At 39.5% G+C, this 14,718-nt stretch overlaps 2 protein-coding genes across 49 annotated transcripts in view; one reads left to right on the top strand and one right to left on the bottom strand.

The window, feature by feature from the left end:
- The window catches only part of LOC148647083 (NACHT, LRR and PYD domains-containing protein 3-like), a 1,669,284-nt gene that overhangs the window by 1,061,506 nt on the left and 593,060 nt on the right, over positions 1 to 14,718 (top strand). The gene's annotated exons all lie outside the window — the stretch shown is intronic.
- Positions 1 to 14,718, bottom strand: part of LOC148647092 (cytosolic phospholipase A2 gamma-like) — a 29,430-nt gene that overhangs the window by 7,742 nt on the left and 6,970 nt on the right. Inside the window, exons 4-11 of the mRNA XM_088608843.1 lie at positions 14,411 to 14,445; positions 13,204 to 13,315; positions 11,243 to 11,385; positions 10,861 to 11,059; positions 10,224 to 10,332; positions 8,488 to 8,628; positions 7,420 to 7,461; positions 5,781 to 5,855 (exon numbers count right to left, since the gene is read on the bottom strand). Of these exons, the coding sequence (XP_088464969.1) occupies positions 5,781 to 5,855; positions 7,420 to 7,461; positions 8,488 to 8,628; positions 10,224 to 10,332; positions 10,861 to 11,059; positions 11,243 to 11,385; positions 13,204 to 13,315; positions 14,411 to 14,445 (856 nt within the window). The remainder of the gene's footprint in view (positions 1 to 5,780; positions 5,856 to 7,419; positions 7,462 to 8,487; positions 8,629 to 10,223; positions 10,333 to 10,860; positions 11,060 to 11,242; positions 11,386 to 13,203; positions 13,316 to 14,410; positions 14,446 to 14,718) is intronic.

The following is a 14,718-nucleotide window of genomic DNA, read 5'->3' as shown; positions in this document are numbered from 1 at the left end:
GCGCCCGCAGATCTGTACTCTCACTCGAAGTGGGAAAGGACTTGATGTAGCAGGGGCTGGCGCCGTTGATGACAGTGCCACTCTAACACTGTCTCGCACCCCGTCGAGGGGGTCTGCAATCGCACCTACCTTCCCTGATTTCCCCCATACGATCAAATCCAAAACCGTAAGATATTGACCGGTGGGCTAAAGTACCGCACCCGAAATTAGAAATGCAGCGAACCTGGAGTGCGCTTCAGGAATTAAAAGGATTCATGTAAAAGTAAAACAAGAATACAGCACATTGTATTACGAAGAGAAAAATATATTCTCGATGTGTATGTGTGTTTTATGAATTTGTGTGCCGGCATGTATGTGTGTAACTGTGAGTTTTGGTCTACTAAATGACGGTGTGAGTGTGTTTAGCCAGCGGGACTGGCTAGAGACGTAACTAAAGAGACTTGACGAAAATCAACTTAAGGAGATTGGAAAATATAAGAGCGTCTGAAACGTATAAGTACAGTACAGGTGGACGTAAAAGTAGTTAAACAGTTTTTGTATTATTATAAATTATTATAAATTGTAATTTATACAATTAGTTGCAATAATGGAAACAATTTGGTTTTATTCGAATGTCTCGAAACCAGACATGCTGAAACGCTGTAGGTTTAGAATCGAGACTGGGGAGAATAACGTCTTGTGAGAAAATCTGTTTACCTAACGATTAGATCCTGTAAATCCCTTGTAGCCTCCCTAAGTCTGTCCCAGTCCAGTGGATAAAAATGTACTGTTAATGGAGTGTTGGTTTCTCTGTTAGGGGATACTGGAGCACTACTGTCCTGCTTGTTTCACTCCTCTGTTCAACAGTGTACTATAGAGCAATGTATATGGGAAGATGGCAGGAGGCCACAGGAGTATTGGGACAGCAAGTTTTACTTGCTGAGTACCAGATTTTAATGGGTGGTTTTATTCTAGATCTATTGGGTTGGAATATTATGCATTACAAAGAATGACTATGCAGAACAGGGTATCACGTGGCTTCAACTGGCTGTGATCACTCAGTATGTTGATGGTATTCTGAGTGTTTCCCCTGACGAGGAAACCCACAAGTCTGAGTTGCTTCAGCTTTTTGAGTGTCTAGCATTGTGAAATTTTAACAGGGCCTGGGTGCAATGTTTTTACAGGGTGAGCACAACTCTTAACAGATCTGCTTAAGGGGGGAGTGCAGTACAAGGACAAGATTGCCTTGGTTCCTGCAGCAAAAGCCGCCTTTAATAATTTGAAACAAGTTCTCTTACAGGTGCTGAGACTGGGGTTTCCTCAGATGGATCAACCATTCCTTTGTATTATTGCAAGTAGCTGACAGAGGCCACCCAAGGAGCCCGCGAGCAGGTCCTGGAGGCGTGGGGACCACCACCTGAAGGAGGGCACAACCTCATCCCAGGAGAGTGGGTGTGGATCAGGAAATTTCCTTCACAGGTTCTCCAACCCAGGTGGGACGGACCCTACCAGATCCTGTTGACAACCGAGTCTGCAGTTCGAGTGGAAGGAAAAGATCGCTGGATCCACGCGCCACACTGCCGACGAGCCACATCCCCATTTACAGACTCAGAATGAAATCATTTCTGTTTATAACAATAATTGTTGCTGTAGGACTATGTTCCGCAGGAATTAATGATCATCTCTCCCACAAAGGAGAACATGGAATTAATTCCTTTTTAGGCCTCTCCTATCTGACAGCTAAGAAAACCAACCAAAGTGCCTGCTGGGTGTGTGCCGCATTACCCAAATATGTACAGGGAGGACTTCCTATGGGAGCCATTACTTGGCGTCGCGAGGAAGTCATAGGCATGATCATTTGGAGGGATAATTTAGGAGATTTTAATATGACAAACTATGGGGGGTTGCCATAACACGACTTTAACCTGCACAACATTACAATATCTACAGGAGCGAGGCTTAGAGCCCACGAGTTTCACAGGCTCTTACGCTCCTAAATATAACAGAAGCCATACACCACCATACCTGACTCTCAATAAGGAACGTGAGGGAAACATATGTTTTCAGCACACTAATTGGTCTGCACTTGGTTGGATGGAGTCGTTGCAACCTTACCAGCGCTGCAAATCTTTCCACCTCTACCTTCCAAATTCCAGGATGGGATCGGCACACCCCACAATTCGGTATAAGTTTCTTATTTTCAGAGGCATGGGGAGCGCCAAACGGAACATATTTCATTTGTGGAAAACGAGCCTACCCATGGCTGCCAGCCCAGTGGTCTGGCTCATGTTATTTAGGATATGTGGTTCCTCATATCCGTGTTCAAACCCACAGCCCCTTCGGACCTAACCACAGACCACAAAGAAAATTGGCTGATTGGGAATATTATTTAGGTATAATATTTCCACAAGCCGGCATGAACTTTCTGAGTCGAGAGTTAATTCAAATGGCCTCGACTTTAGAAGAATTAGCAAATTCTACCTCATCTAGTCTGAAGGCTGTTAATGATGAGATGGTAGCCCTCAGAACAGTGGCCATGCAGAACCGACTAGCTTTAGATTATGTACTGGCGGCCCAAGGAGGAACTTGTACAGTAATTGGCACTGAATGCTGCACATATATTCCTGATAATTCTGAGCACATCTCAGATCTGGCCCAACACATTTACAATGAGGGACAGAAATATCAGGACTATTATACTGAAAATTGGGGAATTGGGTTTTGGGTAAAGTCTGTGTTTGGGGCCTGGGGTGGAACCTTTTTATAGTGTTTATCTGTAGGAGTAGTATTGTTTATATGTATAATTGTAATCATCACGTGCACAAAAACATGTATCACATCTTGCCATAACCGTGGAACGTACAATGTCATGGCAATACATACCTGTTCGCCAAGAAAGGAAAGATCTGCCCTGACATTGTATGTATAAAAATAGGCTACACTGACGTATGCCATATTTTATAAGGGGGGAATGAAGAAAGATGTGAAGACGGGGGTTTGAATTTAATCCTTTCTGTAGGGGGTTTAGACTTCCAAGTCACAAGCAGGGGTTTATGGCAGGAAAGGGGGTTAACTGATAAGGATTGCAGATGCCAGCTAGGAACCCCCCTGGGTGTAATGTTAAACTGACCATTTGCCCAGAACATCGTAAACTGGCCAAATACCATGAACCCCCCTCTTTACCATCAGACCGAGTGACGTCAGAAACGGAGAAGAAAACACTATATAACCCAAACGTTTGTAACAGTACGTGGAACAATACTTCGGTTTTGTTGTTTCTTGCGGGAAACAAGACTTCGGCTTTATTGTTCCTTGCATGCAATAAACTCATCTGTTTCACTTCATCTCGGGATCAAGAACCTTATTTCTTCTGTTACAACAGAGACAAGATGTAGGTTTCTTGTCAAAACAACATTCCCCAGAATGCAGTGGGAAATTGGCATTTTACTCTTGATGGTAACTCCAACAAATTGTCACATTTCACATCCTTGTGAAACAATCAGGACGTTGTCATCCAACCTGTGGTTTGATGTTTTTTTTATTTTGAAACCACAATCTTGATATGCAGGTGTGAAGTAGAGTTAACAGCTTCAGATTTAAAAGGTTATTAATAATATCTTCAGTGTCGCATTAACATTGGAATGTTCTTCCAAGTGAAAAAAGAGGCAATAAACAACATGGCTGCTCTATATATTTTCAGTTTACAGACCGTCCACAGACGGTTACAGACTGTTTACAGACCGGTAATTTATTCTGAGTAATATCTTCTATATCGCATTAAAATTGGAAAGCATTTTACTGATGTAAATCCACCTATTTTCCAACCACTTTATCCAGTACGGGTAACAGTTTCACCCCTCACCCCTGTCTGTCTGACCTCTTTTTAACCATTCTGTGCCTGAATCGCAGTGGGTGAGAAAAAGTGAATCTTTTTTTGGGCTCAAATCTTGCTTAACTAAAAATTAGACACAAGAATAGTATTATTGGACAATGTTGTGAGGCTCTGGTGGAATTTTTCTGTAAACTGAAACTTTTCTATTTTCTTTAAAATTAACTATTTACTTATTTCTTTTCATTTATTGCTTTTAATTTGTGAAGCAGAGTATTATGATATTAATTGCTACTTCAAAGTTTTGTGGGTGCAAGCTTAAAATCAACAAACCGTGAAATCTGTGCAAAGGTCTCAATATTTTTGCAATGCAAATAGCTAAGAGTTTAACATACTTAGACATTTCCATCACATTCTCAAGCTCCTCATGAACAACACTATCCAAAAAAATCTTACTGACTCTCATTCTAATCTTCAATACAGCACCTTAAATCCAATGGTCTGCAGAAACAACCTATTTATTTAATCCACAGTGAAATCTGACTCTCTCAGAATTTTTAAGAAGTACCTTCACATCCAATAAATAATGATGTTCATCTGCAATTAAAAGTTTATCTCATTACATTGTAGTGGCAATGCTTGTTAATAAGACAGAATTAAGCGTTGCTGTGCTTTCCTAAATGAGCCCCATCTCTCTCTTCATCTCTGTGGTGCAGCCACAGAGAAGCTATTCACGCAGGCCGATTTAAGGTGTTTTCTTTTGATAAGGAACAACTCCCAAACGGGGATGCACTTAGCTAATGATCAATGGTCATCCCTGGCGCCTATCTGTCTAGGGAGTTCCAGAGGAAATCTGGACTGCATTCCTAAGTGTCAGGAGTAAGTGACTCATCTCTCACCTTGGTCAACCAATCAGGGACTGGCAGGGCGTGGTAACACCACGTGGGTCTCCAATGCCCGCCAAACTCTCAACCAATCATCACACATCTGTGTCTTGGTCAAAAAGGTAGCACAAGCTCAGGTCGGGGCTCTCCTTTTCCAATTTCGCGCACCCTCAGAGACAATCACGTGACAACCGGTGTTGTCTGCACTGGGACTTGGACTTTGTTCTAAGCGCGAGGCCGAGGATCCAGGACATACTCAGAATTCTGCAACGACCAACGTGAATGCTCCGCTTGATCAACGGCAGCCTACAGTTGGACCCTCATCGACAACCTGAATAGCTTATACAGAAGCAGCGCTGGACCGGGAACGAACCAGTTTTCTTCCCGTGCAATAGAATGACCTGCGAGGACCCGCGGTCACACTTTGTGCATAGAGACTTTCTACCAGTCAGCCAGACTACTAGTAGACCCCTGGGAGCAACGACTGCACTGTGCGCCGCAGTTAGATTCCTCCGTCCGTCCTACTCTGAGCTGCACCTTGACTGGTTGGCCGGTAGCCAGAGGACGCCGAGACGACGCCTTTTGGATGACTGCTGGGACAGAGTTTGCAACAGAGCCTGTCAGCTGGTTTTGGTGTTCGTGCCAGGAAATCCAAATCCATACACAATGGATAAGTAAACCCCATGTTCTATGTTGCGTCTTGAGAATTTAATTGTTATCAATTTAAACAATCAAATTTAATTGAATCAAAGTTGTTATCAATTTAATTCATGAGTAATGTATTTACTTCCGAGTCTAGTGTAACAGTGGGTAATGACACTGATTAGATATGGTATAGCCGAACGATATATTGAAATATATTCTCTGTTTTGTATCTCTTTGTGTTTGCCTCTCTTCAGGATTATATACCTTGTATTTTGATAACCCTCACAGTAAGGTCTGCTGCCTGTATTCAGGCAGACTGGTATATGTTTTGTGCACAATTTATTTTTAATAAATGTATCTTGTATTAATTTAGGTGAGCATGACCTTTTAGTTTGGCTGTAATTCTTCAAATTGTTCTATACTTCCCAGGTTCAAAAACTCACCATGAATGGCCTTCATATCTTTCTTTTGTTTAGTCTCTTCGGTGTTCCCTTTTAACAAATGATTGCAAATCCATTCTGTAACATAAAAATCAGACAAATGCTTAAACAGTTTAAGGTTTTCTAAGTACAGTACATAAGAGTACATTTTAATAGTTCAGGTGGGTAGCTGCGTCAGCATGCGTAGGCTGCAAAGGAACAAGTAATAGGTTGATTCTGTGCTGAAAAAAAAAGAAGAAAGAACACAAAAAGAAGAAAGAGAACACAACGTTTCGGCCATGGAGCCTTCTTCAGGTGTCACCAAGCCAGAGAGCGCGGATTGGACAGCAACAGCCTGCAACTGTTTCTTTGTGCCCGCAGGAGATCTGAATCCCCAAAGATTGGATGAGTATTCAACTTCAATGCATTACAGCTCGAGAATTCAATTGTTATCCCAACCAGTTGATATCAATTTAATTCCTAAGAGTTATGTACTTGTTTGAGTATCTAATGTAGAAGTTGTAACCAAGTTCACTTTACGAAACGGTCTTAATGAATGATATACTGAACGTATGTCCTCTTGATATGTGTAACACTTTGTAACTGATTGAATATATACCTTTTGTATTCTGATAACCCTCTCGATAAGATCTGTTAGGTTTATAGGCATATTCTATGTATTAATAAATGTATCCTCGTGTATTAGTACCTGTGTGTGTGCGTTGTTTGAGTTTTGTCGCATGGTTGGACTCTAAAGCCATCAAAAGAATCAACTTTGTGATTTACTGCTACAATTAATAATTGTCTCAGTAAATGCCCAAACCCTACAGAACTGGTGCCTTCAGAGAGCCACTATGATTACATATTTGGCGTCCCTGAACCGGTTTTTCTCTACAATGGAATAAACCTATTACTTGTTTAAGTACATTTTAATTGTGTGTTGGTAATACAATCTATATTTATATACTATATATAAGGCTTATTTGCAATGTAATAGAAAATGAAACACTTGTAATTTTTAATTTAGTTTGTAAAGCAAGGTGATGTTTTGTGGTGGAGTTCTCACCTGCTATGCCTCTGACCTGGGTTCAATTCCCAGCCACTGCCCTTTCTCTTTCTCTCTCTTACCTACTGTCTGGCTCACTTACTGCCTCAGTCTTAAAATACTTTTCATTAAGCATAGTTAAAGTCATAGTCCAACTGCTCCTGTTTTCTATGCTTATTTGCTTTTAATACAAAGTTTTTAAAACCATAATATAATATAGTTAAGACAAAATCTAAAATAAAATTATCTCATTATACACAGTATTAATAATAAATAATGCATTACTACTTATTCACAATTACATTGCATTAAATAGAAAAATTATGTTACGAATTAATATTATTGTACAGTAAGAATAGCTCAGGAAAGCACTAATGGGTTAATACACATTTGATTTTTATTATTAAAATACGATGAACTGTGAAGAACACATGCAGACCCACAGTATATTAAGGATTCTACAGAGTGCTGCAGTCCTATATTAGATTATTTGGAAAACTAAAAAGCTGTTGCACTGTACTTTTGTCATACCTTGCACATTCTGAATGGGTGCATCTGTAGATGCAGATTGGGAGAGCATACAGCACATTCATTACTTACAATATATTAAAATTATACCTATAATGTACTGGAAGTCAGCGAAGCAACTGCCACACAGTCCTGAGGAAATAGTAAAAAACAGAGAGAGAGCAATGAAAATGGTTTGAGGTCACTTAATCACAGCATGGAAACAATCAGACTATTTAATTCACTACCTGTGTGTAATAGATCACTTCTTGTAGCGGAGCTGGAATATCTGCACATATATGGTTCCTGATATATAGAAGCCTACATGCCAAACAGACCGTGCTGATGGTCCCTGTTTTAACCCAATAAGTAAAAGTGGAAATCCTCACTCAGTCAAAGCCATTTTCTTTTTACCGGCAGTTAATACAAGGCTGCTATTATGAACAAGGCCGTTTCTAAGACAGAAAAAGGATAGTTGTTTTAACCTAAATTGCAAAGGAGCAAGTAAAAGGTTTATTCCATGCTGAAAAGAGAAGAGAGAAAACACAATGTTCCGGCTGTGAAGTCTTCTTCAGGTGTGAGAAAGACAGGGCAGACAGCAAAGATTAAATAGCACAGAAGAACAAAAGCTGGGAGAGGAGAGGAGGAAGGGGGGGCAGAGAGGCAGAGAGGCCACTCAGAAAGCGCAAAGTGGAGAGGGGGTGAAGAAAGGTGTGAAGTCAAAACCAGCATGAGAATAGAGAAGATTACTTGAAAACAAGTCAGTCATTGAGAGAAAGGGGGAGGTGTGAACCTAGTTTCAGGATGAGTTTTGTTTCTGTTGTTTTTCTGCAATGGGAGTTGAGAAACCCTTCTCTGTGAACCAAAAGTTTACATAGATTATGGTCAGCGGTTAGTGGAGTCACCATGGGCACCTCTTCCATTCAAGATAATTTAGGAGTACCTGGGAACAGCCATCCCTATAAAATTATTAATTTCCCTAATGCAAATGTAACACATGGAATATCTTATCACCATTACCAAACATTATGTAAAAGCCCAACACAAACTGAAGTCCAATAGTAATATATGGTAAAGTTCCTCCATTGGCCTAAAAATCTTTTGTGTGTATCAAAGGCTTTGGCATCCAAGTGGAGTTTTTTCTTCATCTATAGTGTAACAACAAAGATGAAGAAAGACCTTGCAAGTACAGGATGTCCATCTCATCTCTGAGCTCCTCCACATTCCCTCCTGCAAAACGGCTCCCAAAGAATGGTGTTTCCACAAAGGCTCCATACCCAGAGTACCCCACTTCATGGCGGGTAATCTCACACCAGACCCCTGTGAAGGGAAGAGACACGGAGAAAAGGAGGAAGAGCAGAAGAAGAGTGAAGTGAGAAAGGGTACCAGAACTAGAAAAACTCTTTCATCCCTAAATCCCTGCTATTCTCTAAACCCATTTTGAAGGCACTGAGGCCACTCTTGTGTGTCTATTTTTCTAATATTAAATGGTATTATTATTGTTAGTTAATAGATAAAATTAATATTCTTGTTGTTTTAATGTAATACCTTGTCCAACTTTTGTTGTAGCTGTTGAGTATATGAAAAATGTACTGAAAATGAGAACTGTAACATCCTGGTTCGAGGTCCATAAAAATTGTTTATACCCTTTATAAAATTAAAGTATATGGTAGTATGCATGGCTAGTTTGAAGGATATGAATCTGTAATTCCCAAACAGTCCTTGGATGAATGGAAAAGAAAAAGAAATTAAGGAGTTTGGACACAATGTAGGAAATCATCTGCCTCAGGTATTTAAGGAGGAGATGGTGTCAGGAACAGTTCTTTCCGGGCCCTATGCGGACGACACGATCCGAAAGGTGAAGAAACAATAGGGAAAAATATCATGCAGGAGTCGGTCAGCAGACAGGGGGGTGTGTCCAAGGTGAGCTGGTGTCCGGGGGAAGTGAGTCCGGGGCAAACAATCCAAGCATAAATCCAAAAGGGAAATCCAAAACGGAAGGCAAAGTCCAAGACCAGGGGATCCATCCAAAGTAGTTAAAAACCAGAACCGGGTCGGGACCGGCGGGACAAGGAATCAGGAACAGGAAACTAAAACCATAACGGAGCCAGATGCAGCAGGACCCCGGGCTCTCACGAAACGGGATTCAATGAGAAGCCCCGGGCAATCGCCTGCGTCTGGCTTTAAAGGTGGAACTAAAGAGGAGCTCGAATAAGAAACAGGTGTGGGGAATGGGACAGAACGAGGAAGGGCTGGAGCGCCCTTAAGAGGAGGAGTAACGATCGTGACAGAAGGCACACTGTTATCTTTTATATTGTGTAGCGTGAGAGAAACCAGGAAGGAATTATTGAGTTTTACCAGGAGACAGAAGGATTTATTGGTTTTTAGTTTAAGTTATTTTTGAAGAGAACAGAAAATAGTTTTAATCGCAAACTAATTGAGGAACACTATTTGGTTGAAGGGAAAACATGGGTAAATAACACTAGAATAAAAAATAATATTTTTCTTCAGAAAAGTTCAGACTTCAGAAAACTCTTATGATTTGTTGGTATAACCTGCCGGGGCTGTTGACTTCATATATTATTTCATAGAGCAAATAATAGTTTACACAGAAAGCAAGGTCCATGGGTTCAATTATCAAAGAAGTTAAACAATCCTTCATTTTTTTTAAATACATATTGGCAGTTTCTTATAATATAAATTATTTTGAATTGTTAATAGCCTTATAGTTTAGCTCTAATGATCATTTCCTTTACCAGTAGCAGCTGGTTGGTCATAATTTTTCAGATCAGATTAGGTGCTAGCGATGCGGTCTGTGAACATTTAACATTTACTATAAAATATGTAATACCGTATATGGCCTTTCTGCAGGATTTTAAATAAGATTTATGTTCATCCATCATCATGTATCTTACCTCTATCGTATTCATCCTTCTGTCTCTGCTCCTTGTCCACAACTGCCAAGATGGGGTAAGGGTTGTTCATTTCATCATCGGTTTCCTTAGAAAAATGTTCTTCATCCACCTGGAAAAAATATAATGTAGTGAAGACCCAGCAATGGTATTCCCCAAGTACTCCCACCAGGTTTGGAGGGTCTCTGAGATCTTCAGTGGGGCTCACATAGCTGTATACAATTAGAGATTATCTAAAGGTTAGTTTTCAACTCTATTAATTAAAAAAAATCTAGATTCATTGTGTTCTCCCTTTAGAGTTACTTGTCTTGAATAGTAAGGTCACATCACCTTAAGCATGAAACTTCTGCTATAGCATCAAATCATAATAAAATATCCCAGAATGTCCTTTAATTTGTTTCTATATCCTTTTCTATTTTATTGTACACATCAATGGTGTGCACTAATGAAAATTAAGTAAAAATAAAAAAGTGAATTTCAATTTTGAGCAAAGATATATTGTAGGGAAATAAAACCTTTAGTAATTACAATTTACCACATTAAACTGTACACTTTACTCAGAAGCATCAATGAAGAGAGAGAAATACACAAATACATGATGACAAAGATGGTAGAAACCCAGGCAGGAAGGACTGCTGACCTGCTTCACCATGTCGTGCACAATTGTAGATGCAAATACATCTGTGATGGAAAAGTTCTCATCCTTTTCTGCCTCCATAATTCTTGCCAATGCTTTTAGACAGTCAAACGAGCCAGTTGTGAGTCTTTGCACCATCTTTTTCTCTGCCTTCTCTAATTCAGAGGACCAGGTCTGGTTGCGGTACAAAGATGTCAAACACCTGCATTCATACATAAACAAGAGTAGAGACCAGGAGAAAAGTCGGAGCTCAATCCTTATATCTTACAGAATTGGAGCAGAATTAGAAGTTCTGCTGCTTTATGCGAACCTTCAGAATTCATATTGATTCCACAGATCCACCTGGCACAAACCTGGACCCAAGAGCCCAGTCTCTCAGACTCACCAGGTAGATCCTGACACTCCACACAGGTACATGATGGTGTCCAGCAGGTTCTGAGCCCCCAGCTCACTTAAAGTCCCCATGAGAGCCACCATGGCGCGCAGACCCCCCCAAGAGCCCAGCACAGCGATAGGGGGGACACAGTCCTGATTGAGGAAGAGAGAAGCAAGAGAAAGAGCATGATAAAAAAACAGTGTGTGAGTCTGACAGATAATTATAAGGCTATTAAATAGTGTAAATTAATTGCAAAGTTACTGAGATATCACAACTGTGTATCGTGTACCCTACTCCACTCAAGTGTGTCCCTTAAAGAGAAGAAGATTCAGAATTATTTAAATTTAACATTCTTCTATTATGTTTCTCTCATGAAAGCATCTAACGTAAATAACAACAGTGCAAGAACCTACTTACCAGCAACAAAAGTGCAACCTGTTATGATATTTGTAATATCACCACTAAGGATCATTAAAACAGCATGAAATATTGTAACTCCATCTTGGCTGTCACCCTCTCCACCAGCGCTATTTATTCATTCCAACTCAACCTACAATTTCATGGTTCAAACTGAATGATCTCTTCTTCCATTTACTTCTTCTACTTCATTTCATACTTCAAGTCCCTTCCCTATTAAGACCTGTGAGGTGCCTGTTTTGCACCCAATTCAGAGCCCTGATCCTTATCTCAGACAGTGCAGAAGCCTGCAAAATCTTAGTTTCATTTGTCTTCCCATACACTTTTTCCCTTTCTGCTCTGCCTCTTTTATTAGACTTTATGTACTCTCCATTTTCCCCAAAGCCTGTCCATTCCCCACCCTCTCATCTATTAACTGCATCCATGTAATCTGGAAAGGAGTAACATGCCTGTAGCATTCACAGCAACAATAAACCCCTACGACAAATGTTAACTAGCATAATGAAAATTTCTTATGTCATATTTTTTCACTAACATGACAATGCACCTGCTACAAAATAAAATGTCTTTATTTTCCTGATAATAACTTTGTGATTTTGATGCTGTTACAACCCCAAGTGTCTAGGGGTAAAGGGGTGTAACATTTAGGATAATTTTTGGATGCAGGTGGGTTCTGGTGAGGGACTAGGAAGCGTGATAACAAAGGTGGATGCAGAAGTGATGATTTTAAGTTGAATAAGTGACTGACAAGACACGATAACACACAGGGGTAAGGAACTAGAGTGGTGCCAAAGAAAAGAAAATAACAAACAAAATGGAGCTGGCTAAGAAAATGAGGGAAAGCTAGCCTGACTACAAAAGAAAACCCGAAACACACGGTCTTTGGCGTCTCATACACCCTTGCTAACTTCCACTGACTACCCAACAAACATACAAGACAAATGGCAGTCACCCGTACTAAACTAGTGTACTAATACAAAATCAACTACAGTAAGTGTGTAGAATGTACCCAATAACCCAAACTAACCTTATACACAAAAGTTCACACAAAAACACAAGTGAACTAGGAATACAAATAAGGGAAAACAAGAGTAATCAACAGGAACAGGGTACAAAAGACCACAAAAGTTGAACATATAACACATTAGGGCAAGGTAATGGCAAAACAAGGATAAACACACAAACAAACGAAAGTACAAAGAAACTAACAGAAACAAACAAAACAGCAAAGCAAAGCAAAGCAAAGCAAAGCAAAGCAAAGCAAAGGCCTCTTCCTTCAGAAAACCTCCATGTTATATGCTGAATAAGATGCACTCTGATTGGCTGAGAAGCTGATTGATGATTATGTCATACGGAACAGTGGTGTAATGGTGGGTCAATGGAGGAGGGAGAACAATCAAGGGTCAGCAGTGTGGAACATAACAAAAACACACATAGACCACACACTGGGATGTAACAATGCAGTTTTTTGTATGATGCTTACAGTAACTTACTGTACTATACTGAATATGTATTTCTGCAACACAAATAATAAAAAATAATAAAAACCATACCAATTTACAAGGAATTTTCAGATTACTCAGGGCCTTCTGGATTTGGATTTTTCTCTGCTTTACAGCCTTAGTCTCCCCCTCACAGAGAGTCTGTGAAACCCGTACATATGTCCTGTGGAAGGAAATAAAACGAACATGAAGAATGTGCAACCTTGGCGCTTTCTGTTCCTAAAAATGCAAAAGGAGACATATTAGAAAGAATCTGGGAGAATTTCTAATTTGCTTTGCTGACTGGATCTCACTGTTACTTGAGTGTTAATGTGTTTGTTAATTTCTTTGTGTATTCTTATTAATTTCAAGCAGATGAATAGGGACTAATACAGTTGTAACCACTTTAAACTTTCAAAAATATTGCTAATATTAATGTTACTCATTTAAAAGTATTTATTTTTCTTGTTTTCAAGTAACAGGCACATTGTTAAAGTCAGTATTTATCTTTTCGTAATATCCTGGGATATAGCACCTTATTTTCTGCCTTATTGGACATCAGCTGGTAGGTTAAAGGATACTGCTAGACGCCCAAGAAGAGGAGGGGGTCAACTGTTGAGGTGTGATCTGCTCAGGACTTTAGGATCTCTTGTTGTTCACCAACACAAATGCTCCACAAGTGTTTTTGGTCAGTGTATCACACAAAAGAGCTACACTGTGGTACAGCAAAGAAAAGGGAAGCTACTCTAACACATCAATGGGTTCTAATGCATGTTTTGAATGTTTTTATCTGTATATTATATATTTATTGGCTCTAAAAATATATTGTATTTAAATTTAAATGTTTTAAAAAAGATGTCAGTAGTTTTGAATTTCTCTGAAAATAACTTGTGATTGCATACTGTAACCTCTTCAATGTGAGGCATTAGTTATTCATTGGGATAGCCTTGTGTCTGGTTTTGAATCCTAGCCAATGCCCAAGCCTGTGGGGATAATCTTTCTATAATCTTTCTAATCTAACATAAACTATAGATTTACTGGAAATAAGGGATTTGGAAATGCGCATGGATATCAACCAAGGAGGAAACACCTCACTAATCTTACAGCTTAGAATCAGTTAATCAGTACATTTATACTCATCACATCCTCATGAGAAAAAAAGAGGAAAGAAAATAATTCAGAACATATGATTGAAAAGAGGTGTAATTGTTTTTTGTAATTATACACAGAAACGTGTTTCTTATACTGTATCTTAGTACACAGATTAAAGAGCACTTACTTTCCAGTATTGTCTTTTGCTTCCCTCATGCTTGTCTGTAAGATAATTGAAAACAAGAAATCGTAAAAGACCTGTAAGCACTATATCCCTCCGTTTTCTGTACTACTGTTTCTGCCCCATTGGGATACATTTGGGATACATTTCTGAAATCACAGAACTACATCTTCTTGCCACTTCAAAATCCACAATTATTATTCCATTTCCAATGCTCTCTATATTGTCTATAGTATTTTTGTGATTCAGTATGTTACTGTTTTTATCTGGCTATACTTAAATTCTCTCAAGAAATGAAAGGTGATCCAGAATTC

Source organism: Lepisosteus platostomus, chromosome 16, assembly GCF_059453375.1.
Source record: "Lepisosteus platostomus isolate fLepPlt1 chromosome 16, fLepPlt1.hap1, whole genome shotgun sequence".
Classification (NCBI taxonomy): Eukaryota; Metazoa; Chordata; class Actinopteri; order Semionotiformes; family Lepisosteidae; genus Lepisosteus; species Lepisosteus platostomus.
This window is presented reverse-complemented; position numbering and strand designations above follow the sequence as displayed.